Raw genomic sequence first — 27,610 nt, forward strand, 5'->3', positions numbered from 1 at the left:
GTTGTTAAAGAATTATAAACCTCGCGCAATATTTCTTAATATATTATCTTTTAACTTGCTTAAATAAATTATTTAATTACATAAAACTGTAAAATGCATGGCATGGTTTTTCTATTACATTATATACTTTTTATTGCTGAACAAGTGATTGAAAATTTCACCTTTAATTTCAGGTCACTGCAGATTATGCAGAAGAAACAGTTTCGATTAGTGGTTACCCTCTTTCAGCTGCATTAACTTGCTCTAAATTTTGTTCTGCATTTGAAGAAGTTTGGGGAGTTCAGTAGCATTCATTTTTTTCTCAATTCTGTAAATATGTTGAATAAATTGGTTTTTATTTATTTTTTAAGTTTGTTTCAGTTAATATTCTAATTGAAAAGCTTGATCGCGGAAGAGATTATTTTAAGTGACATTTTTGTGAATTTAGGAACATCAACTGGAAAAAAAAAACAATGATGCACAATTATCAGTTAAAAGGAGCTGCACAGTAATTATCGATTAAACACTTTTCTCGTAAGTATTATCAATTATTAGTAATTACCAATTAAACACATTCTTAAAACACCTAGTTTTGTTGAAATTACCAATAGCTAAGAGTTTCCTCTTATCAATTTGAGGCACTAAAACTGTACCGCTCTCCCCCCCCCCCTTCAACTTAAAAATCTGTTGTGGGGGGTTACATTATATAAGCAATATTTTGTGTATCCCCTTCTGATAGGCCACTTTTTATGCATCTGTTAAAAAAGATAAGTTATTTTTTTTATCTACTTCATTAGAACAGGAATCAATAAAAGGGTTTCTTACCTTGTTCTTCTACCCGGGTCGGTAGGTACCTAAATAAATCAAATCAGTGACCACAAACTCAAAGTACTCTTACGAAATGGTTAACATGTGTATATTAACAGCACTAAACGCTACAAAAACAACATGTCTCCAACGGCAGTAACATTATCAAACTAACTAAAAAAATGTTCTTAGAGAGTTCTAAATCTCGTGGTGTTTTCTAGCAAAGAAAAATGGTATTCTGTTTTTTAACACTCCCCTTTTTGAGTTTTGGGGCATGTTGAACCGAATCTCAATACTTCATTGTCCAAATCTGGATGGTGGGCGAACAACACGTCCAACTCTGGTAGTGGCAGGAACTGAATCAGGAATGTCTGATGATGTTCTTTCTGGCTCATCTTTGGAAGTCTCTGGCAGCTGATCTTTGCTGCTGAGATTCTCCTCGTCCAGTTCTAATGGGCAGAGATTTTGAATTGGTCTGATCAGAATTCCGGATTTGGTCTTAACTTTGGCTCTTCTGATCAGTCCATCTTTACTTGTGTAAACCGAGAGTATTCTTCCCAAGGGCCAATGTATTCTTTTGAGATTATCATTCCAAATCAAGATGATATCTCCAACTTTAGGATGGTATGTTGGTTTTCGAACTGTCAGTCTATGATGTAGCTGACTCAGATATTCACTACGGAATCTTGCTCGTAAATCTGTCATCAGTCTTCTTCTATACGCAAGTCTTTCGTTTAATTCCGTCTTGTCAGTTAGCTTTAATCTATCCAAGTCCGTACTACTACTTGTACGAGTGTCTTTCAGAAATAAATCAGGTGTTAAAGGACATAAATCATCGGGATCATCGCTAACATATGTTAAGAGTCTTGAATTGAGTTGGCTTTCACAATCACACAAAACAGTTTCAATTTCCTGGTAATTTAAGGATGTATGACCTAGGACCTTCCTCAAAATTCTTTTCAAAAGTCCTATTAACCTCTCAAAAAATCCTCCCCACCATGGAGCAGTCGGAGGTAGGAATCTCTATAAAATTGGAGAAAAAGTTGTCTTTAGTCTTTCTAGGTTGATATTCTCCAGAGAGTTGTTAGTTCCAATAAAATTAGTCCCATTGTCGGAGTAGATAATTGACGGACGTCCTCTGCGTGCGATAAATCTTCTTAAGGCAAGTATGAAATTATCTGTTGAAAGTGATGTCAATAGTTCTAAGTGTCAGGGCCGTTTTATCCATTAGGAATTGTAGGCAACTGCCTAGGGGCCCTGTGCTACCGAGAAAAAAATTGACAAAGTTTCTTAAACAGTAAAAATTTAATTTGAAATTTCAATGACGATTGTCTTGCTCTGTACATTACATCGACGCTATTTTAGTACATTTCTGAACGCATTCCAAATTAGATATTAATATTATGGTAGTTCATATATAACGCAGTAATATAATCGCAAGCAATTTTATCGCGTTAATTTTAACGCCGACTAATCAGATGGCTATACAGCAAGAGCAGCTTTTTAACACAACACGCTTAAAAACGCGCAAAATTCTACGTTGTGAATGCACACTTACTGTTCTGGTACCTACCATAGGTATGTATATTCTATGGCCAAGCTACCAAAGAGTATGTAAAAATAAGGTTGGCAGTACTGGTTCTTTCGTCGCATGACTGGGGAATTTCCCGATCCGCTAAATACATACGTTGTATTGTGTCATAGACAGCATTTTTAATGTAATCGTTGAATTTTCACTTCGTGCAACTTGTTTGCGAGTTTTATGGCTGTGAATGAAAAGAGAGTTTTTCAGTTTGTGTTTCAAAACTTACGAATTTAGAGCCAAGTATTGGATATTTATTTATAAGGACTGCAGAAGTGCTTCGGGCTTCTAGAAAATCGGTAAAACGACGAGTAAAAATTCGTGTAGTGTAAACTGAAGTTAAAATTACTATACGTAAGTTTTATTATTTTTTACATATTTTATTACCTAATGCAGGACTTGACAAATGTGAAATGCCGTTTTATTATTCAATTACTTACATATTTTATTTAATTTCAACGTTATCATATATTATTAGTTTGGGTGTTTATTATTAAGCAGGAAATTCAATATGTTTGAGCTTTTAAGGTGAAAATTTCATTTCCGTTTTAAACCGAAAGATTATTTTTTTCAGGAACAAAATGTCGGAGGTACCCGTAAAGAAAAAGCACCAAAGTTCTTCAGAAAAACGTAAAAAGCGGCAAGAGCAACAAAATAAGCTTAATGAACAATTAAAGAAGACACAAAACCTTTTCAAACTCGGATTTAGTCGCGAATCAAAGGAATATCAACCTCATGACTCTCCAAGTACGTCTTCTGCCAGCCGCACGATGGTAGTAGACCAAGTAGAGGTTCCTTGCGAGCCTTTTGAACAGATTGGCCAGGATCAAGAAACAGCTACGTTAGTCGGTGCAGAGGAAAGTGAGGCCGAGACAGAGGTCATACATCAAAACGTAGTTCATTTAGGGGTAGAATACCAGAATGACATTGGCTTATGGCAAAATATTACCAACGAAATGCAAGATTTTTGGTGTACTAGAGACCCTAACGAATGTCAACACTTTGAGTGTGATTTTTCTGCTTCAAGCCGACAGTAAAAGAATGATGTATTGGAAAAGGTTAACTTTCTGGATGTCTTGAACGATTTTGTAACAGAAAAAGTTAGAAGAGTTAATATTTAAGCTTATTGTATGATTTTTTTTTAAATTAATTACTTATATTCTTTCCCTTTGATTCAATATTTTTATTGAATAATGTGATAATATACCTATGTAGTAAAAAACAGCGTAATTATGAATAAAGTGTTGTGTTAGCGAAAAAATATATTAGGAAGTTAGAAGACGGTAGGGGGGGCCGAGACGAGCATTGCCTAGGGGCCGCGACATGCATAAGCCGGCCCTGGGCCATGTAAGATATGCAATTTAATCACTGCAGGTGCAAATAATTTAATACACGATTTAAAACGCAAAATCATACTCTTTTTTCTTACTAAACATTCCTTCAGATGTTTGACTTTATAGCTTGAGACGAATAACAAAACATTTCTAACAGTGTTATTGATAAAGATGTTGAGCCATAAATACTAAATAAAAAGACTCATTCTTGTATTGATATCTTTGTTAATGAATATATTCGGACTTCTCTTTTTGAATTAAAATTTGCCTGGTTTTTGGGAAAGTACTGCACAATTTTCTCAGATTTTTTTGTCCACTCTTTTTGGAAAGCTTATTACGTGTAAAATAATAAATTATAACTACAGTGGATACGCAATGCATACGTATCGTCAGACGTAATTTTCATCCTAGAGCCTTTGATACATCAGATACTGTTCAAGCAATTTCCAGTTCGCTTCTATGTAATAAAATAATAATAAATTCGAACTCATTGAACTTCATAGCTTCGAATTTGGAAAAATCATTTTAACACATTATTTTACCCAATGTAAGATTTCTAAAAATGCAGAAAAGGAAAAGTTACGTTAAAAATACATCAGGGAATAGAAATCTTAAATACATATTTAATATCATAATAAACAAATATCTGTCTAAGAAATGGGTAAATAAAAAATGTTTTATAAAAATAAATAAACTTACCTTCCTCTCTCCTTCGTCATTGTCTAAAATTGAGAAAAAACTGTTTCTCCCCCCTCACTATTATAAAATAGCGGCTGACTTTGAAGATTTTATTTGTTTATTTATTTTAACGAAAAAAACATCTTAAAATTTCCTTTAAAGAAATGTAAGGTCAAGAGGAATTTAAAAAAAGTTACACAAAAGTGAAAGAAATGTTTCTTATGAAACTCGTCTCTTAAAGAAAAGATTAATGTGTCATTAAATATTATTGTTTGAAGTTTTTGATTATTGGAATATGTCTCACAAAAGTGGGATACTAATTTCTTTTATTTTGTTAAACAATCTTTAATGTTACGAGATGTTTAAAATATGACTTTTAACATTATTGAAAAGAAAGCTCATTCGTTTTTACGGGACGTGGTGTAACGCATCATGATACTTGTCGCCTCTAACACATGATATATGAAAATGAAAAAAAAATTAGAGATAGTAATAATTTCTGTTACATATGTCAGGAACAATGATAATTACCATACTAGCGATTTGGTTACATTTAAAACGAAACATAGGACTCAATGCGCTTTTTTATTTTTATTTATTTATTCATTTTAAATATTACGACAGTTTCAGAATTGAAAATATTCATTAAAGATTCGGGGATTTTTTTGCAAATTTTCATAAGATCATGTGTTTTGTGCTTTTATAAGATCATGTAACACAAATATTAAAACACAAAATTCTCTTTGCAATATTTAGTAATAATTTTAATTAAATCTTTCGATTTTAGTTCTAATCTTAAACTCTAAGCTGGAATTTAATTTTATGACTGGGAAGAGCATTGACCTGATGTCGTATTCTGATGCATTGATTGTATTGACTTGTTTGGAGTTCTCTCAGAAATGTTTTTTATTTTCAATTTCTTAGTAAAAAAAAATATAATAATTAAATAGATAAATGAAATTTTTTCTTTTACTGATTTGATTTAAATTTTAACAAAATCTTTTTATCGTGTTTAAAGTTATAGTTTTTTTTAAAATGAAACTCCAAATTTATAATTGAAATACGTGCAATGGAAACTAGTATTATACTTGCGAACAACTTTTTTTCAAGTTTAAGTGTTTTGTTTATTATGATGAAAGTTGACATTGTTGACAATGTAATTTTTTCTATAAATCAACTACAGATATTTCTTAAGATGCAAGCAATCATGATGGATAAAACAAATCAATTAGGTTAAAAATAACATAAATGCTAAAGAACAAATAAAAGCAGCAAAAGTTCTCTTAGAGCCCTAAAATGTAAATTATATTTTACTTTTATATATACTAAAGTGCAGGTTGGTATAATCAAACTGAAGAAACAAAGAAACACTGTATTGACTTATGTCAAGACACTGTAACTAATTTTATAATACATGTTTATTTAAGTTTTTATAACTATATACAAGAATATCTGAAATATATTTCTTATTAACAAAATAGTTCACCATTGCCTTCTAAGGATAAATTATTTTAAATGTATAATTTGCTTTTGTAGATCCATTTACTAAGATATTCCCCAATTAATTATTCTTTATGTAAAAATATTAATTTTTCTGTGAAGATTTTCTTATTTATTTTGAATCTACCATTCCTTTTTTTTTCTTATACTATTATATAATATCTTATTTAGTAATGTTATAAGAAATGGCTCTCTTTTTTAGTCGCATAATTATGAAATAAGACTTGGTTCTTGTACTTTATCACTTTTGAAATTGCATTTAAAGAAAACAATGTTGAAGTAAAGTGCTGCGTATGATAATGAAATATATATAAATATTTTTTTAAAACTTTTGAAACTGCAAATAAATGAATAAAATAATAAGGTTAAAGTAAAGCATTTTAAATGTATTAATTGCTTTCTCATGTCTATTCCTTGATATCTATTTTAATTTATTATTTGCGTAAAAGTATCGATTCCTTTGTGAATTTCTTATATATATTTCCAATTGAAAATTATCACCTTTTTCTGATTAAATGTTTAATTTGACTGTACTGTTTATTTTGAATGTGTAAAGTGTTTCCTTAACTCATTTCTCAAATCTATCATAGTTCATTATCAGCGTAATAATATGTATTCCATTGTGAAGAATTTTTATTATGCATTTGGAATAAGAAAATTTAATCTATTCTTTTCGTCCTAATTATGCATCTGAAATGCTGAATTTAGCGATAAAAGCAATAAGTAATGTATTGCAATAAAAATACGCATTATAAAATTTCGTTACATTTGAAATTGCAAACTTTTAAGGTAATTGCCATAAGATGTTCATCCTAATTAAAAAATAATAAAAATAAGGTTAAAGTAAAACATTTAAATGTCTAAGCTTTCTTAGAAACGTTTTCCTCAGATCCATCTTAAATGCATTTTGTATTGAAAAATGTATAGTTCATTTAAATCTTCATCCTATTGAAAAATGAATAAAATTTTTAAATTAAATATGAATTATATTTCAGAAACAAAGAAAAGAAACTGTGGTGCATTATAAGACTTTTTAAAATTATTATTCAAATGTAATCTCATTAATTTTGAGTCAAACAGATTTTTTTTAAAAAAAAGAATAAAAGGATTAATAACTTTAGATAAAAGACGTTTGCAAAACGTGTGTTTTATCTTTAGGAACTGACACCGTGAGTACGTTATTCAAGAACTAATATTTTGTACACGTTATTTAAGAACAAGAAATCGGAACCGGTTACTTAATAACTGATATATCTTAACCGATAAGTTCTAAGGAGTAGTCAGGGAATTTGAGCCAATGAGAAGGAAGAGGCGTAAACGTCACGATTCGAGGAAAACTGGTTCCCTCCGCCAGAAACGTTATCTTCCTTCCTCGGCGACTCTTCGCCAACTTGCCTTAGTTATGATGATATCCCCTCAAATTTAATTTAAAAATAAATTACTTTCAATGAGTCATGTTTAACTACCATCAGATTTTTTTTTTTACTATTTTAACTATTAACAGCATTTTTAATAAAAATCTAACTGGCATACAATAAAGGTACTTTTAAGGTAGCTGAGAAATCCTCATAAATTTTTGAAATTTTTAAAAATAATAAATGACTTATTCTCTTTTAAAATTATTGCTTTAACGGATACAGCATTGTGAACACAACTAGTCTGGTGCAAAAGTGTGACTACCAGACTAAAAGCATTGCCTTGTTCCTGGGAAGAAGTACTCAAAAACATTAGTTTCTTCTTTGGAAGGGGGAAGTTAATTTTCTATATAAAGAGGGTGTAAACACTGAATCAGTTTCTTGAGTGCAAATTTCATATATTTGTGTGCATCTTTTTAATCACTAATAGAGTGTTCTTAAAATTGAGTGTGAATGAATTCTGAGTTAAAAACCAGAAATAATAAACTAATATAAATAAGTAACAGTAGATTCATTTTATTTTTACATTCATTAGCCAACATATTGCACTGGTTAAGCAAACACAACAGATACATAGAATTAATATCGCATAAGAACTTTCATACTGGCACACAAAAGCACACGTGGAGGGATTCTAACTAAACACATGAAAAATATTTTATGTACACAAATTAGTTTAAAAGGTAATGAAACAAAATTTTTAATAATATTGCTGACTTTTTATGTTGGATAAACCATGTCTTGTTTTAAAAAGAAATACTGCAATTATATGAGCTATAGAATAACACAATTCAATATGTCAAATTAACACAAGCACTTTTTTAAAATTTATTTTCAATAATTAATTTTTATTATTATTTTTTAACATTAATTTTTAAATTTAAATGTCATTTCAAAAATTGCTGGCCCTAAGAAATATGAGTAGAATACAAAATTTTCATTTTCTACCATTTTTACTTAAATAATTAAACCACAATAAACATATTTAATTATCAACATGTTTCAGTTCAGTAAATTAATAAAGATTTGAAATTTAGATATTCATAATATTCTACAAAAATGAAATTAATTAATTTGATTTTTTTTTCTTCCTTTTTTTACATAACACAATAAATACGTAAAAATTGCACTAATTCTATTCAACAGATGTGAACAAAAATATTTTATAATCTTTTAAACAAATAACAATTCCTAATGTTTTAAAATAACAAAATTTTAATTATAATTACCAAAAAAAGCTATTGCATCATTGGTAATTTTCTTAATGAAAAAAAAGAGTATTTAGAATAGTTAAAATTAAACAAAAACACGTTTTATATTTCTTTTTTTTAACCTAGAAAAAATCTAATATCTGATTTAGAGCTGGGTAAAATTATGAAATGTCATTATTATTAAATCATTGTGATAATGATATTTTAAAAATTCTCACGATATATTTAAAATACTGTCTTAGGAAAAATACTAAAATACCATAATTATCAACACTGGTAATATAAAATTATCAAATGCGATTAATAATGAATACAATAATTTTTAAAGAATGATGGCACATTTCTTTAGAGTAATGAAAATTTCAAAACAATGTAAAAATTGGAAAAACAATCCAATATATAAGGAAATATAGAAATTTTCTAATTACATATTTTGATATTAAAATTTAACCAGAACTATTCTGTACATGAAATAAAAGGCAATAATATACAAGAGTTCTTAACTACTTCAAACACTAACATTTTAAATTAAGTAAGTCGACTATATGAATATTAGGTATTAAAATTGCAAAATTTTTTAAAAAATAAAATTTTTATTTCACCAATATCAAAATATTTATTAATCAAAAGAAAAGATGGCACAAATCAATTAATCAAGAGAAAAGATAATAAGAAAAAAACTAGAGGTAAAACGGAGCTCTGTTTTGATTTAGAAATCCTAATACTTATGATTTTACTACTACAGAGAACAATTACTATAAACTTGGTCTGTTAATTATTACAACTAAGTGCGAAAAATTAATGAATACACGGTGCTTGCACAGCAATGAAAACTATTTCATACACATATTTACAAGTAATCTTACAAAAACATCTATATGTATTAATAAAGAGTTTTTTGAAATGATATTCTTTGGACCACCATCTTAATTTGTTTTTCATTTATAAAGCTCAATTTGCCTGACTTTCTAAGCATAATACAGTTGAATAAAAAGATGAGAAAGTTTAGGAACTTAAATAATAATTCATCTCTAGTTACATAGAAAACAATAAATAAACGAGAGAGAAAAATGAGAATCAAAACTTTTATAACAATTAATATTCAGTTTATGAAAAGTTTAAAAAACTTGCTGTGCACAAAATGTTGCATTAAAGTTATATTTGGATGATTAAAAAGTGGATATAATTTAATAATGTTGAACTGATACTTTTAATACTTAGAGGAAAAACAAAGTTTATTTAAGTTAGCATTTTACAAAATAATAAAATAAAGTTTAAAACAATGTATAAAAATGATATTGTTTGAAATTTTATTATCGTTATGACAGAAAAAAATCCACATTTAAATGGCACAAAACATCCATCAGATGATGAAATAAATTATACAGAATGAAAATCAGAATAATTCTGAATGTGGCATAAGGATATGATATTTTAATAAATCAATAATTAACAGGTAATACACAATTTTGGCAGTATACAGAATAATATCATTTCAGATAAAAAGTTATTTAATATGGGATGACCATATACACTGTATAAAAGAAAGTTAAAAATGGCACAATTCTTACCAGAACTGTAAACACAGATTTTATTATATCTACAACTAAATATACAAACTCTATAATCTAAATATTTACACATAGACTACTTCTAGAATCAGAAAATTCACAAGAAAAGAGATGTTATGTTTTTTTTTTCCCCTGAACTTATGCACTTGCTTTTTCTATTTTCTACTGTCATGATAGGAAATATTATAATCACAATTATTAATATTCTCAAGTTTTACACACATGAGCGACAAAATGTTCTATAAGTGAAAGAAAACGATTAAATGTCTTAGATTAGCATCAATTTCAAATTTTTGTTCATTAACTTTTCCCCGCCAGCAGAATGATTTAAGTGATAATATTGTTCATCTTTTCATTGACAACCCAATAAAATAATGCAATGTGTTGAATTAAAATTCCTTCCAAAGGGAATATATAGGGAAAATTTTACTGGCCAGACAAGGTGTTATTTATAAGTAAGGAGGTCATATTTCCCCAAAATTTATATTTGTGACTATTCCAAGCATTTTAATTCTTTCTTCTCATGAGATATTTTGGGTATTTCAACTTTTATTAAAAATGTACAGTTAGAGTTGGGCACATTTTCAGTTTATTAGCAGGAAGAATGTTATCTTGAAGTAAACAATACATAATTGCAAAAGTTTGTTGAGATGTATTATGAGAAACACCGATGATTCATAAAAATTATTGTAACAAATTTTGAATATTCTAGAAATAATCTAAAAATGAATTTGTAATTCCATATGGTAAGAAAAATCAAAAGTTTATAATGATAATTTTAGAGCTCAAAAAATAGAAATTTTGCCACTCCATTATCCACATTTATACCTTTCATTCATGCAAGCCACCACCCATTTCGCTGAAAATAAGAACAAGTATACCTGAAGATAGATATTTATATATTACATACAAAATTTTTATCAACTAGAGTAAATAGTATGTACATCAAATTCTAATAAAGACATATACTTTTACATCAGGAAATTTAAATAATGTTTATTCATTATTATTTTCTTGAATGATCGATTAAAAATAAGATTTTTTTTAAACTTTTAACTCCAGATAAATAACACAGATATTAAATGTTTCTGTTATTATGCGAAACATAAATATTTCCTTTCAGCTAATATTTTTTTTACAAAATTTGTAAAACTGAAAAATAACCTTTAGCCTGGTCATCCCATATTAATTAATAAAATTTACAGATTTTTTTTTCCTTTGGTAAAATGTCAATGTTCAGAATTTTTAGGACTTCGAACATATCTTGATCCTGCATTACTGCTGTACATATTTCCAGGACAAGCCAATGCATGATCAGGCCATCTCATGTTCTGAAAAAGAAAGCAAATTTGTACTATTTTGTCTGTTATAAAAACTTAATGTTTTTTTTAAAATGAGTGTCAGTAATTTGCTGATTTGTTTTTATTCAACCCTCTTGACAGAATATTTTGGTAGGTTCCATAGGAAAATCCCTGATTTTCCAAAAGGATGGCTAACAATCTGACATGTTAAGTAACCAACAAATCTGAAAAAAAAGTTGTTTTTATTAAAGTATAGTATAACCTGGATCGCCTATGGCTTAAATCTTTATTAAGCAAAATCGATTTCCAATTTAATATAATATCCATTAGATAACAAAGTAAGTCAAGAATGCCACTAATGCCCTATAGTAGGCCTGATTAAATCTGTGGTTTCAAAATGACTGGTGTATTATGTGCATCATCATCTAACCATGGCCAAAACTACTTAGTCTCAGATGAATGTAAGTGTACTTATGTGCAAGTAAGCTGCTCAACTCTGTAATTTAAAGTTATTTTGAATGTGACCCTACTATGATTTGCTATACAACAATGACCAAGTGATAAATTATGATATAATGGGAAATAATAATCCCTTAATAAGCAATATGCTTATTCTAAAATTACATCATGGTGTAAGTAGTGCCAAAAATTAAAAATCTCAATTGATTGATATCTAAATAAATCCTAATTTTCATAGCTGATAAATTTAATTGGGTGGTTATAATGATGGACATCTATAAGCCAAAAATTTTAATTATCTAAAGTAGATTTGGCCACATTTATATTTAGCTAATCCAGATTCTACTGTAACTCATAACATCCATTAATATTTATCTTTGTTTTTATTTTAGCTAAAATCCATAATTGAATATTAATAAAATTGTATTGATGGGAATAAGAGTAACACAAAAATGAAAAGAAAAACCACTGAAAAGGACACCAAAACCAAATAAAGCATGATCATGCTGAAGAGTTTACAAGCAAAGAATAAATGGCCTATAATTAATTAGGTTTTTTTTCCTACAAGAAAAGTAATGTGCTACTGTTTGTTTCTAGCTTAAGAACAAAATCACATAGAAAGCTCTAACATAAATTATAAGAGCTCATTTAAACTTCTACCACACTGTTAAAATAAGGGATAACTTATTAGATATCATTATAGTCTGCATTCCACACCAAAAAGAAGAAAAAAAGTTAATAGTTTAAACCTAAGACAAAGTAATGTGAGACAAAACTTTGAAAACAAATTAACAGTTTCATTTATCAGAAAATTCCTTATAGTTAAGTAAATACTCAACTAAATCAGTTTTATAAAACTAAACAATAAATTAATAAAATAATTTATCATTTCTAAGATCAAGATATTAACCTCATAAAACAACTATGCCCATATTAACATGAAAGTGCTGTGGTCAATACTTGGCAATTCCACAAATTAGGCTATGGCCTACAGCTTAAAAATAATTCCCATGTTCCAATCTTACATAATTAAAAGTCAGTTGTAGAACTTAAAATTAAATTTGAGAAATACACTTTTGCACTGTGCACTTGGCAAAAGTTTGTAATAAGCAGGGATGAGATTGGCCAAAAGGCAAAAACGCTGAATTTTCACACCAGTAAATCTTACGTAAATTATAACAAAACTATCAGTAACATACTCTCACCCAGTTTCGCTGATGTTGTAATGCCTATATATAGTAAGAATCGTCGATAGAAAAACTGCCGCATTTATAGTAACTAATTCAAGAAAAAAACTTACTTTTTACAAGAATCGCGATGAAGGATTTTAAAATCACGTGAATATAAATCCTGATATTGAAATCACATGAATGAATCTTGATATTGGATTTCAAAAATGTGAAAATACAAATCATGATGAGTAATTTTCAGATCGCGTAAATACGAACTACGATGCATAGAGTAGGAGTTTTTAAAAAAATTTATGTGAAGGATGTTGTTTAGTGGGTGATTGCGTCATGGGCAAAAGTAACACCCGGTGTAAATTTTGAGATAAAATGTTGAAAAATGATATTACAGTTAGCGAACACGTCATTAATGAAGAAGATTTGCCTCGACAATGCGCTACATTGACGATGGGACGATATTGCTGCGTGATAAAAGGAGCAGCGTGTTTCAACAACAACATTAGATAATTATTTCTAAGTACAATTAACTCGATGCAGTAAATGTACCATGATTCTCTAATGTAAGTAAATTTTCTTAGAATGTAACATATTTTCAATTAATTTAAAAATTGTTTTGTTTCTATTAATTTATATATTTTTCAATTTTCATAATTCAAGCTTTCGAAACTTCGCTTGGTCCCGCCCACCTAGAATTATCGAGACTCAACTGTATATCAATTCCCTCAGACAATCGGAAACTAAATATAAACTTAAAGAGACCTAAAAAAAACTTTCACCTTCTGATATTATAAATACTGTTTAGTTTCAAAATTAAAATTCTATTTGCCTTCAAGGAATAAAAAATTATATTAATTTCTGGAATTGAAGTGCATCGTTTCAACACTGCACAAGTTTCAATGCACTTCAATTCCGAAAATCAATGATATTTGAAATGATTCAATTAAAGAAACTTCTTTTTTTTTTCAGAAGTTAATAAATAACATATTTTAGTTGAAGCAAAATATACCATAGGGAAGTTACATTACACACTTGATTTCTTAAGATTATTTTGATATTTTTACTTAAACTACTTTATTTCTAATTCAAGCCCTTTAAAACTTATGTTCAAGAATAACTGAATAAATTTAAAATTCAGCCAAATTAAGATCCCTTTGACTAAAGATACAGGTAAACAAATTTTGATATATCTAACCTGGCATTGTGCACTGCAATACCAATGTTCTCTGCATCCGGAACAAAGGAACTTGGCATCAGATATACCACACCCCATGCATCTATACGGACTGCCATTAGGAGACATCATCCCTGGTGGTATGCTCGGGGCAGTGTTTTGCCCCCCATATGTGACTAATGATGAATAGGACATTGCTCGCCGTTCCTTGAAACAAATAATTAAAAATAAGTACTAAAGCCATCATTGTAGAAAAAATGGTGCCTTTCCATTCATTTTGAAAGCAAGCAGTTATAATATTCTTGTATTAAAAATCGGAATTAAGAAAAATTTTCCTCTATTAGTAAATTACTGTAACATTTAAAATAGTTTAAGTGACTCTAAGAGCAGAAAAATAGTTTTAAAAAGTTATATGTAAAAAAATATGTATATAACATGCTACATAATGAGTTATTTATTTTTATTATTATTTTAGAAAATTATTTATCCTAAATTTTACTTTATATTATATTTAACGGTCTTTAAAGTACTTATTTTATTTAATTTACATTAAGGAGCCACACATTCACTTTATGAATTAATTAAACTTTTCTAATGTAATTAACTTTCATAATTTTAATATTTTGTACTATTTTAATAAGCAACACTGAAAAACAGTCATGATATATTATTGTTCTTATTTACATTAGGTTTTGAATCACTTCTGCAATTGTTTTAAGGCTAAGCAAATTTCAGAAAGACAAATTGCATAACAAAAAGTTGTTAAAAAAGATTTCGCAACTGTCAACCCAATAAAAAAGCATATTAATAAGTTAAATTAATTTCTAACACTTATTAGAAGCCACATATTTTAACATTAACCAATAATTTTTCTGAAAATTCAAAATCAGGCAAAGTTCTTTTGGGATTGTTATTGGAGCTTCAAAAAACCTCTTAACATATATTAAATTTAAACTATGACCATCACATTTATTTTCCCACTTATATTGTAGTCAGTATTTTGGACAGATGAAAATATAAAATATTTTTTAACCATATAAACTAACCAGCAAATTAATATTTCAAAACTAGGCACAGAATCTAATTAGAAAACTACAAGAATTGAAGTTGTAACATTCATGTTTAGGAGAGAATTGAGAAAAAAAGTTTCATGCAAGCAGTAAAAATGTTAAAAGCTTAAAAATGAAAATATAAGAAAAAATATATGTTATAAGTATAAGAATACAAACATTAAACAATAAAATTTGTTAAGGAATCATACAAATTTAAAGACAAATATGTAATATTTCTCTAAACATTTACCAAGGTAACAAAATGATTAATGTAACATTGTTCACAAAAGTTTACAACACTTTTTGTGTATTTCATTAAAAATAATTAAAATAAGATAAGCAATTTTTAACACAAAATTTAAGTATAAGTTTTTGTTACGAGATAACTCAAACTGATCAAATAAAGTAATAAAGAGAAAAAATTATATGAAATTGTAGAAGCATCGTTCATCTTTCAAAATAGTGGATAATGCAAAATAAAACATACTTCTTCTTTCTTGCCTATATATTTTTGGTCAAAATTTGCTTTCACTAAACGTTCATCAGTTTGACCTCGTTCCGTTTTGTGTTGATAAGACACTGATTCTGGTGGCATTTTTGGATGATTAGCTATTGTAGTTAACTGATTAGCACCCCCTGATCTTTGCTGGTGGAAACTGTTTGACATGTGTTTTTGAGATAAGTCAGGATGATTGGCTGATGAGGATTTCATAGCAAAGTTTGGACTGTTAGAACAACGCGAACTGGCAGATGAGTTTTTAGAAGGTGAAATAGTTTCTTTCACATGATCCACCACCCTTAAATCTATGGATGCTGCTTTATTTTTTGGTGGATGTGTGCTTTTCCAGATTGAGTAAGATGTGTTTGAATGATGCTTGAGACTAGATTTAGAGCTGCTTTTTTGTTTCTCACCAAAAGGGCTTCCTGAAGCAGATGGAATGTTTGATGATTTTTTATCTGTAAAAAGGTAAATAAACAATTTTTAAAATTTATTTAATTTTCAATATATTTCTTACAGATCACACATTTAAATATTTTTTTAACAGTAAACATTTGGTATAAATTAGAGGCGTTTTTTTATTAAATTAATAACCAACTAAGTTGATCTCTTATTTTTATTCCTTCAAGAATATCTAATACAATATAATCAACTCTTTGAAGTAGTTTTTGTAACTATTTCATACTTAAACAGGACAATTTTCTTATAAGAATCTAATGGGTATCTTATTTTACTTCAAAACCTGACTAAGACATCTATCTATTGGCTTCTGTTAATGTTTTAAAGTCATTATTTCTTAATAAAGAAATATGTAAACACTTTGAGAAGTTAATTATCTCCAGAGCACTGAATTATTGTTTTCTAATTGCAGTTTTCATTTTCAGCCTATTAAGTAGGTTATTCTAAATTAGATGATATTAACAACTTTTATAGATGTAAAAAATAACAACTTTTATAGATGTATAGATCTAACTCCACCTATCTCAACACTAACCTAATGAAAAATCCAACGGATAGTCCTCTTGATAACTAGTTGATGGATAGCTTGGTGTAGTTATTTTCACCTCTGGTTTCACAGTTTGTAAAGATTGACTAGGATTTTGACTGTTGCCTGAGTCTTTAGACAGAGCTTTGAGCAAAATCTTGTGAGCATCATCAGCCGCTTCTGAAGGTGGACAAAATGGTTTGAAAGGAGATTCATTACTGGAAGGTATAGGTTTTGGTGTTTTACTCGATTTCTGTGGTGAAAGGGAACTCAATTTGGAATTCTTTACATCACTATTTGACCTGAAAAAAGATCTAAACTATAAAACCAAACTAAAATTGACATAAAGATGAATGGAGCTCTAGAAATACGTATTACAAATGTAGATATCAATATTGTAAATGCCGATAACAAGTTAGAGGCTTTAAATCAAAAATAAGTGTTATTTTAAAACAAAATAGAAATCCACCTGAAATAAGACTTGATTTGACTAAAATAGTGTGTGTACTGATAAAAGACTGATAATTCAGCATCTGTCAGTCCAAAAATTTCATTTTTGAAAGCAGCAGAGTCCAATTTTAAAAAAAGCACTCTTCATCAATTTCCTGACCAATTTATTCAGAAAAAAACATAGGTGAATTTAAAACAAATAGGTGAGATTGAAAACCATAAATATTTATTAATTTACTATTTTTTAAGCAGTTTAATGGGAAAAATATTAAATATTAATAGAGTGTGAAATGAAATAAAAGCTGGAAAAAAAAAACACATATTGATTCATTAGTTGTATGACATTAGTATTAGTTTCAACAATCTATAACGTTTTTAAAAATGTTAGTGACAGAGGCTATTTTGGAAAATAACCTTATTCAAACAACGTGAGATGGAAAACGTCATCTGTTAAAAAGTTAATAATCTAATAAGATGTATGTTTATATTGTAATCCTGTTTTTTGCAATCAAAAATTTCACAAATGTGAGAAAACTCTTATTTGAGAAATAAAATTTTTATGGCTGATTTTAAACTTGATTGATGGTTGATTAAAAAGCATACAATATTTGAAAATTACAAACTTTCAAATATTGTATGCTTTTTAATATGCTTTTTATTGTATGTTTATTAATAACAAACTGATTTATATTGTACCTAAGTTGAAAGAATATAAAATACCAGGACCGGAGGTTATTGATGGAATCAGCAAATCGAGGTTGTTGTAAGCAGTCTGACTGATGCATTGCCTTGTTTTGTTCGTTTGTTTTTGGCAACAATTTTTTTTCTCAATTTTATAGAAAATATATCAATAGAAGTGTTATTTTTTTTCGTCTAAGTTTGTCTTATGTTATAATCTTTATTAAAATATTTCTTTTTCTCAAAATGATCTGTTTATTTACAATTGTAACTTAATTTCAACACGTTATTAGCACGACGCTTTGAGTAAATAAATATTAGAAATTCGGATCTAAGAAGATAGGCAGCACAATAATCCCCGCTATGGAAGAATACAAATTGAAGAAGTTGAACGGCGAAAACTATAATGCATGGGCAATACGTGCCCGTGCACTGATGGTGCAGAAGAAATGCTGGGAGGCAGTTGAGCCTGGCTATGGACTTGCTGAAATGTCCGAAAATGAGAGAAAGAAAAATGATGAAGCATTAACTCTAATGTTCTTGATTGTAGAAGATACGTTTTTGGATGATATTGGCGGCCGTGCCAAAGCGAGGGACGCATGGATTGTATTGAAAGATATGCATACTAAATTTGGCTTACTGCATGTTTTGCAATTAATGAAGGACTTTTTTAACATTACCTTGAAGCCTGGTGAAACAATTTAATCATATTTGACCAGATTGATTGAAATACACCGAAAACTGTCGAGTGGTGGTTACGCTTTCACCGACAGAGAAGTTGCCCTCGTCATGTTAATAGGTCTGCCAAAATCATATGAAAGCTTAATCCTGAACTTAGAAAAGGACGAAGATAACTTGACAACAACCATTGTGAAGTCTAGACTATTAGTTGAAGAAAAAAGAATACAGTGTAAAGTCGCATATCCGGAATCGGTGGGACTTCCAGAAGTCCGTATAATAGATTTTTCCGTATAATAGACCCCCAAGGTAAACAAAGCTTAAAATGATTTAATAAACGATCTGAATCTAAGAAGCAAAAAATAAATAAACGTTATTTTTAAGGGGAACAATGCTTTAGCATTAAAATATCTAAATCAAATATAAAATATTAGAAAAAAAATATTATTGCTGAAAATATGGAAAACGAAAAAAATTTAACAGTTATGAAAATATTAATCCGCCATTTTGAACTAGAACGTTTCAAGCAGGAAGGGGAAATTCATGTCATTCTGGAACAAAGCTTAAAATGATATAAATCTAAGAAGCAAAAAATAAATAAACATTATTTTTAAGGGGAATAATGTTTCAGTATTAGAATATCTAATCAATAAAATATGAAATATTAGAAAAAAAATATTATTGCTTAAAATATAAAAAACGAAAAAAAATTGACATATGAAAATAAATCCGCCATTTTTAACTAGAATGATTCAAGCAAGAAAGGGAAATTCCCGTCATTCATTAAGGTGGGTAGGTGGAGGAGAAAAATTCATTTCCTCCTTATTTGTGAAAGAAAATAAGTGTAAAGAGGAGATCATTTAAGTTGAGGGTGGGAAGTAACAAATTATTGTTTTCTCTCCAATCATTGGCTATCAATCAAGCATAAAGGCGGGGCACGCTGATCGGGTTCTCTTTATTTTTTCTTCTATGACTGAAAGAATCTGCTAAAGAAAGAATGTTACCCCCTTTTTCCCCCCGCCTCCTAAATATTACATGGTATGGGGAAGAACGAATGTTTTGTTTCTCAAGGACATGTATCCTTTTAGACCTATTCAAATTTTCCATTTTGACTCCCCCTCCACCTTAACGCTTGCCCCGTTTACCCTTTTCCACAGTATTTCTTCTTTCAATAAAAAGGCTCCAGGAAATGCCTCTTTTACTAGCCACCTGCATGGGAAAGGAGGGGGGGACTCAGTTGCAGTCTTTTAAAAAGAAATCTCCCTCTTTTTCCTACATTCCAAGGGAGGAGCGTCACTAACGGTCACTCAATGGTCTTGGTAGATCTTCACTTCCCCTTTCTGGTGATTTATGGGTTCGATGCATAAATCAGAGGTTCAGTGCAAGTAAGGAAAAGAAAAAATGTGTCAAAAGACTTCCTTTTTTTTTTTTTTTAAGGAAAGGGGACGATGTAGAGATGTTTGTTTATTTTGATTGTTAAAAAGTGTCCGGGAAATCGACCCTTCCGGGAAAGGGACGTCCGGATATGGGACGTTACACTGTATATAGAAATGTGCCAAACATTGAAGAGCAGGAAGAAGAACGGGCACTTCACGCAAGAAACTATATTTAAAAAAGACCAATGCAGACAAACACTGTGAAGAAATGGACAACAAAAAGAAACAACGAAACAGCTGCAAATTCAAAGAAAACTGTCAGGTGTTTTAGCTGCGGAGAATGGGGTCACATCTCCAAAAATTGTTAAGAAGCACAACAAAGAAATCAAAGCAGTGCCAAGACTGCTATAGATTTAAAAATGAACTGGGCCTTCTTAACAAATAAAATTTAAGCTGAAAACTGTCGAGTGGTGGTTACGCTTTCACCGACAGAGAAGTTGCCCTCGTCATGTTAATAGGTCTGCCAAAATCATATGAAAGCTTAATCCTGAACTTAGAAAAGGACGAAGATAACTTGACAACAACCATTGTGAAGTCTAGACTATTAGTTGAAGAAAAAAGAATATATAGAAATGTGCCAAACGTTGAAGAGCAGGAAGAACGGGCACTTCACGCAAGAAACTATATTCAAAAAAGACCAATGCAGACAAACACTGTGAAGAAATGGACAACAAAAAGAAACAACGAAACAGCTGCAAATTCAAAGAAAACTGTCAGGTGTTTTAGCTGCGGAGAATGGGGTCACATCTCCAAAAATTGTTAAGAAGCACAACAAAGAAATCAAAGCAGTGCCAAGACTGCTATAGATTAAAAATGAACTGGGCCTTCTTAACAAATAAAATTTAAGCTGAAAACTGTCGAGTGGTGGTTACGCTTTCACCGACAGAGAAGTTGCCCTCGTCATGTTAATAGGTCTGCCAAAATCATATGAAAGCTTAATCCTGAACTTAGAAAAGGACGAAGATAACTTGACAACAACCATTGTGAAGTCTAGACTATTAGTTGAAGAAAAAAGAATATATAGAAATGTGCCAAACGTTGAAGAGCAGGAAGAACGGGCACTTCACGCAAGAAACTATATTCAAAAAAGACCAATGCAGACAAACACTGTGAAGAAATGGACAACAAAAAGAAACAACGAAACAGCTGCAAATTCAAAGAAAACTGTCAGGTGTTTTAGCTGCGGAGAATGGGGTCACATCTCCAAAAATTGTTAAGAAGCACAACAAAGAAATCAAAGCAGTGCCAAGACTGCTACAGATTTAAAAATGAACTGGGCCTTCTTAACAAATAAAATTTAAGCTGAAAACTGTCGAGTGGTGGTTACGCTTTCACCGACAGAGAAGTTGCCCTCGTCATGTTAATAGGTCTGCCAAAATCATATGAAAGCTTAATCCTGAACTTAGAAAAGGACGAAGATAACTTGACAACAACCATCGTGAAGTCTAGACTATTAGTTGAAGAAAAAAGAATATATAGAAATGTGCCAAACGTTGAAGAGCAGGAAGAACGGGCACTTCACGCAAGAAACTATATTCAAAAAAGACCAATGCAGACAAACACTGTGAAGAAATGGACAACAAAAAGAAACAACGAAACAGCTGCAAATTCAAAGAAAACTGTCAGGTGTTTTAGCTGCGGAGAATGGGGTCACATCTCCAAAAATTGTTAAGAAGCACAACAAAGAAATCAAAGCAGTGCCAAGACTGCTATAGATTTAAAAATGAACTGGGCCTTCTTAACAAATAAAATTTAAGCTGAAGACTCAACAATCTGGATTCTAGACAGTGGTGCTACAGAGCACATGACGTCAGACAGAAAGAAATTTGAATCGCTAACTGATTACACCTCAGTAGTAGAAGTGGCGAATTCTGAAAAAGTTCAAGTTAGCGGAACAGGAAACATCACTATTTCAGTTCAAGAAGATTCTACCAAAAGCAACATTAACCTTGCAAATGTATTGTATGTAGCAGACTTGGGCGGAAATTTGCTGTCGATTGGCAAGATTGAAGAAAAAGGTTTTAAGATTGAATTTGCCCATGGTAAAGCAAAAATACTGGCAGAAACTGGTGAAATTGTTTTGAGAGCTAGAAGACAGGGAAGACTATATATTATAGAAGAAGATTGTCCTGCAGCGTACATTTCAACAATCCAGTCGAATGGACTCTGGCATCGCAGGCTAGGACACCCTTCCCCAGGCACTTTGAGAAACATAATAACCACTAAAAGTAAACAAGAATCCAATCTTGAAACAAACAAGCCATGCTCTGTGTGCATTCAAGGAAAGATGAAGCGCAAGAAGTTTCCAAAATTCTCAAACACACGAGCTAATGAAACTTTAGAAATTGTGCACTCTGATGTAGTAGGAAAGATTTTACCGCCGTCACTGGGAGGCTCAAATTACTTTGTTGTGTTCACCGATGATTCTTCTCGTTACTCTACTGTGTATCCAATCAAAACTAAGGATGAAGTCATAATGAAGTTTGATGAATACAAGAGAATGGCTGAAAATTTTCACAGCAAAAAGATAAAAATTTTGAGAAGTGATAATGGAGGTGAGTTTAAGTCACAAAACTTTGACAACTATCTTATTAAACAAGGTATTCAAAGGCAGCTAACTGTGCCGGAATCCCCTCAACAAAATGGAATTTCAGAAAGGATGAACCAGACTTTGATCAACATTACCAGATGCCTTCTCATAGAATCAGGAGCAAAGCCAGAATTCTGGGCTGAAGCTGTGTGCACAGCATCTTATCTCCAAAATAGACGCCCATCTACTGCAATTGGAAGAAGTACGCCAGAAAAGTTATGGTCAGGTAAAGAAACGAACTTGGATCACTTGAAAGTTTTTGGATGTCGGGCCTAGAGCCATACACGCTCATTTCAAAGGCGGAACAAATTTGACTCAAAGGCTATAGAAGGTATCCATATTGGGTACCCAAGTGGTATAAAAGGATATAAACTCTGGGATCCAGAAAGAAAAAAGTTTTTTTATCAGCAGAGAAGATCAGCATCTTTGAAGAAGATGTGTTCCCTTTCAAATTGACCAAAGAAGGACCCTATGAAGATAAGATTTCCTTATTTATTGAAAATGAAGACACAGACAATATGAACTCAAGTGATGAAAAATCAAATAAACATCCAAATAAACATTTTGCCCTCGGCCAGTCAAAAGTAGTTTCTCTTTTGACATGACACATCTCTTCAATTCTTTTATAGATGTGTCATTTTTGGAATCAATTTTGTGTTTGGATTGAATCGTACACCGAATTGACTTATTAAGTAAATTAAAATTTGTTCATGATTTTACATTTAACTTGTGGGTTTTTATTCTAATTTTATAAACTTTTAAAACTGATAAGGTTTTAATAAATTATAATGAAACATCAAACTGAATGAAATTAAAACAACTTAGTTTCCATGTAATAATGAATTTTTTAAACATAATTTATTTTAAGAAAAACAAACACAAAATTGTTACGGGCAAAGGCTTTCTAAAATCGGTTAATGATGTTTAGTATTATGTTTACCTAGTAAAAAATGAAATGTATAATTTTTTTTCTTAATATAGTTCAACTTCATCAATTTTAAGTTTAATGATGCTCCAACATCCTGCTACTCTGAAAGCAAAAGCAAACGATTTTTTGAATTGCATTCTATTCCCAAAACTTTACCGTCCTATAAAGTGTGTGGAAAAGATGCAAAACTTGCCCTAATATTGACAAAAAACATACATTTCTTTATATCGTTAGCTCCAAATCTTTTTGCAAAATTAAAAATGTTATTTATATGTTAACCTGTGGCTTCTGTAATATGAAATATGTTGGACAAACCAGTACTCACTTAACATTAGAATTAATCAACACCGTTCTGATATAAACAGTAATAAGACTATCAATAACCTGGAATTGAATCATTATAGAGTACATAAATTTAACAGTGTCAAAACTAATATTTTAGATATTGTAGAAAATTTAGATTTAAGACTACAAAAAGAAAATTACTACATGCTTTTATACAAAACAATTTTGCCGTATGGGCTAAACGATACCTTAAATACACAGATTAACTTTAATAACTCTTCAGCTTATTCACTTTTTCATATTAAAGATAAGCATACAAATCGAGGTAAACGGGGTTCAAGAAGTAATAGAAACTCTCTTAATAGAACTAGTGACAAATTAAATATAAATTTTCTTTCTAATATGGAAAAAGATTTTAATAAACATTATAACATTAAACCAATTAAAGATTTTGTCTTCTCCTTTAAGAATTATGATGTATATAAGTTCTATGATCTTATTATTAACTTTTCTTTTAATAATTTACATTTCAAAATTCTTTGTTTCGATCTTATAAAAGCCAAAATGAGCAAAATTTCGCCAAATAAAAATAAAAGTTCAGATAATTTATATTTCGTTATTAACTTTCAAAATCCTATTTTCGATAAGATCAAATTTCACAAAATTTGTGAAAATTTTTTTCCATTAAAAGATTTTAACATAATTAAAAGTTTTAAATTTAATAAATCTCTTCGTAGAACTATATTTAATTATAATGATATAAGCAAAAATTTAGGGAGTATTAATATATCCGATTATGAATGTTACTGTGAGGAAGAGAAATATTTTGATTTTGTTGATAAACATCATAAACATATTATTACTGGTAATTTAAATATTATAGAAAACTTAGAACTTAGGAATTTAAAGATAAAAAGCACAACATTTAGACCCATTTACCATATATCAATCAATAAATTCTACAATACTTTCTTAATGATCTCAATAGTTTTTGTTTAAAGATATCAAATAGATTCTCTTTACCTTTAGGTATGCTAACAGAATGGAAATGGGATGTTTATTATGACTTTAAAAATTTTGTTTTCAATAATAAGGATAATTTAAATAAGAGTAACAATCCAACAAATTTTTCTAATATTGTTCAATCAATTAAGCAACTTCAAAAAAATTTTGTAATTACTCCCATAGACAAAGCTGACAATTATTATGCTATATTCTGTAAAAAAATCTATGCTGAACTTTTAAATACGGAATTAAAAAATAGTAAAAATTTTAAACTTAGTAATTTCAATAATAATATTGTCATTAAAAAAATTTTAGCTTTTTATAAGAGATTAAAAATTAAAATTAGCAATATACAATTTCCTTACTTAATTATCAGTCCTAAATTTCATAAAATTCCTGTAAAATTTAGAACTATCACATGTAGATCTAATACTTTTCTAACTAAACCTGGCACCATTTTCTCTAACTACTTAAATAAAATTATTAACTATATTTCTAAAGAAGGTCTCTCTTGGATTATCACTAATAATCAACCGATTTTAGATTTCATTAAACATAATAAAATTAATTCGATTGCGACTTTTGATTTCCAGGATCTTTTCAATAGCATTCCCCTTTCTAAACTAAAAGATGTCCTTTTGAATTGTTACTATGATTTTAAGAATATCCTTTGTTGCGATTTTGATTATTGGGAAATTCCGATTAATTTTTGTCTTTTTAATAATTATATTTACAATGGAAAGAATATTTTTCTTCAAATTGATGGAATACCACAAGGATTTTATTATTCATCTCTCTTAGCTAACTTATTTTTGCATTATTATGAAAAAAATTATACTCTTAGTATTAAATTTGCTTTTAGATATATTGATGACTTAATAATCTTTAATTTTCAAGATGATACTATTTTATTAAATGATATTTACCTTGAGGAATTAATCTTGCTTCGCAATCATGATGATGATATTAATTTCAATTTCTTGGATTTGGGTATTATAAAAGTTGAAAATATCTGCTTTGTTGATTTATACGATAAAAGAAAAGATTTTAATTTTAATATTAATAAACTAATTACTTGGAATTCTAATGTTTCTAGGAGCATCTATTTAAATACCACTTTTAATGAAATGAACAGAATTAAAAGAATATGTAGTAATATTTATTTATCCAAAAAACAAATCGATAAACACTTTTAAAATTTGATAAAAAACAATGGATACCCAACTGAAGTAATAAATTTTATATAAAATCATTGAATTAATCGTATATTTTTGTGGATATATTTACTAAACATTTTCTTTGTTAAATTATATAATTTTCCCACGTGCAAATCCATTTCGGGTAAATCTGTTGCCATATTTACTAAATAATTTCTTTGTTAATTTGTATAATTTTTCCATGTGCAAATCCATTTTGGGCAAATCCGTGGTCAAAATTATTTACTAAAAAATTTCCTTTGTTAATTTATATAATTTTTCCATGTGCAAATCCATTTCGGGACAATCCGTGGCTAAAATTATCTACTAAAAAAATTTTTCTTTGTTAATTTTTATAATTTTTTCATGTGCAAATCCATTTTGGGCAAATCCGTGAGTAAAATTATTTACTAAAAATTTCTTTATTAATTTTTCCATGTGCAAATCCATTTCGGGCAAATCCGTGTTAAAATTATCTACTAAATTTTTTTTTCTTTGATAATTTATATAATTTTTCCATGTGCAAATCCACTTTGGGCAAATCCGTGCAAAATCACTTCCGCAATGCAGAAAAAACGGCACTTTAAATTCCTCGAGTTACACTCAATTTGCGCTTTTGTTTTCATATTTTGTAATCTGGCAATCTTGTTGCGAAAATATTTTTAAATCATTCTTGAAAAATTTCCCGTTCATGTAAGTACATCTGATTTTGCTACTCGCTTTATAGATTTTGTTTCATACTGTTTTTTATTTTATATTATTTTCTGTTTTTACGTGTTATTTTTACTTATTGTGTTCTATTTTATTTGCTGTAATTTTTATAAAAAATATTTCTTTGAGTGCTCCTTACACTATTGTATTAATATATTTTGTTTTGGCAATATTGATACAATATCAGAAGCACTCTTTTTTGCGGATATAATCGTGTGGGCTGATGAAAAGATTATATCTTTTATTTTCCAGGTTTTTTTAAAAAATTTCATCCTTTTTTTTTATTTCTTTTTCTTTTAAATTAGTTGTTTGTTATTTTTTTTCATTATATCCCCCCCCCTTTTCATATGTCTATAATTTTCCTTTGTTTTATCTTCATTTTGAACTTATATATATATACAGTGAAACCCCGATTTTACGTTTTTGGTCAGACTAGCGGTAAAAAACCCTCGAAGCGTAATAACGTAAAATCGGGGTTAAGAAAAATCTATGCATATTTTTAAAAATTTACACCTACCAGTTAAATTAATGGAAAAAATGAGTAATCTCTACTTGCTTTTTGTTTTTAGGTACAATTTCATATACAGCTCGTTCAATACTAACAATTTTTTGCAAATTTGCTTCTTGATTTACATTTGCAAGTAAAAATTGTTTTAGAGTTTTTATGCTTTGTGTCACTTGATCAGCTGTTGGCACATCTTCTGTTATTTCATCGTCATCATCGTCGGAATCAGGCATTAAATCACTAATGGAAGGGATTTCTGAAGTAATGAGATCTATGTCACAGTCGATGTATGCATCATAGACTTCCGGAAGATCCTCAACTTCAGACACGCTACCTTCTTCTTCCAAAGCAACAGCGCCCTCCTCCTCCGATATTGAAAATCCTGCTTTATTGAATCTATTGATAATGCACTTTCGG

At 29.4% G+C, this 27,610-nt stretch overlaps 4 protein-coding genes across 15 annotated transcripts in view; 2 read left to right on the plus strand and 2 right to left on the minus strand.

Moving 5' to 3' along the window:
- The window catches only part of LOC107453405 (ribosomal RNA small subunit methyltransferase NEP1), a 38,417-nt gene extending 38,076 nt beyond the window's left edge, over positions 1-341 (plus strand). The window contains exon 6 of the mRNA XM_016070234.4: positions 174-341. Within this exon, the coding sequence (XP_015925720.1) occupies positions 174-287 (114 nt within the window). The 3' untranslated portion in view covers positions 288-341. The remainder of the gene's footprint in view (positions 1-173) is intronic.
- Positions 342-374: 33 nt separating this feature from the next.
- LOC147814371 (uncharacterized) lies at positions 375-3,919 on the plus strand. Its single transcript, XM_087156757.1, has 2 exons — positions 375-513; positions 2,943-3,919. Exon 2 carries the CDS (start codon positions 2,950-2,952, stop codon positions 3,403-3,405), a length of 456 nt encoding a protein of 151 aa, XP_087012883.1. The 5' UTR covers positions 375-513; positions 2,943-2,949; the 3' UTR covers positions 3,406-3,919.
- LOC107453398 (uncharacterized) lies at positions 1,084-2,497 on the minus strand. Its single transcript, XM_087155325.1, has 2 exons — positions 2,474-2,497; positions 1,084-1,809 (listed from the first exon to the last, which is right to left on the minus strand). The coding sequence occupies exons 1-2, from the start codon at positions 2,495-2,497 to the stop codon at positions 1,084-1,086; spliced, it is 750 nt and encodes a 249-aa protein (XP_087011451.1).
- A 3,868-nt stretch (positions 3,920-7,787) lies between the features above and the next one.
- LOC107453403 (uncharacterized) overlaps positions 7,788-27,610 on the minus strand; it is a 119,768-nt gene continuing 99,945 nt past the window's right edge. For 10 of the 12 annotated variants that reach the window (XM_016070224.4, XM_016070230.4, XM_016070223.4 and 7 more), the window contains 4 exons: positions 16,741-17,033; positions 15,735-16,204; positions 14,217-14,402; positions 7,788-11,408 (listed from right to left, as the gene is read on the minus strand). In XM_016070224.4, coding sequence (XP_015925710.2) covers positions 11,307-11,408; positions 14,217-14,402; positions 15,735-16,204; positions 16,741-17,033 — 1,051 coding nt within the window. In that variant the 3' untranslated portion in view covers positions 7,788-11,306. The remainder of the gene's footprint in view (positions 11,409-14,216; positions 14,403-15,734; positions 16,205-16,740; positions 17,034-27,610) is intronic. The other 2 variants (XM_071177050.2, XM_016070231.4) reach the window with 1 other exon arrangement.

The sequence above is a fragment of the Parasteatoda tepidariorum genome, chromosome 2, assembly GCF_982258835.1.
Source record: "Parasteatoda tepidariorum strain Cologne lab strain chromosome 2, Ptep-v5.0, whole genome shotgun sequence".
Lineage (NCBI taxonomy): Eukaryota > Metazoa > Arthropoda > Arachnida > Araneae > Theridiidae > Parasteatoda > Parasteatoda tepidariorum.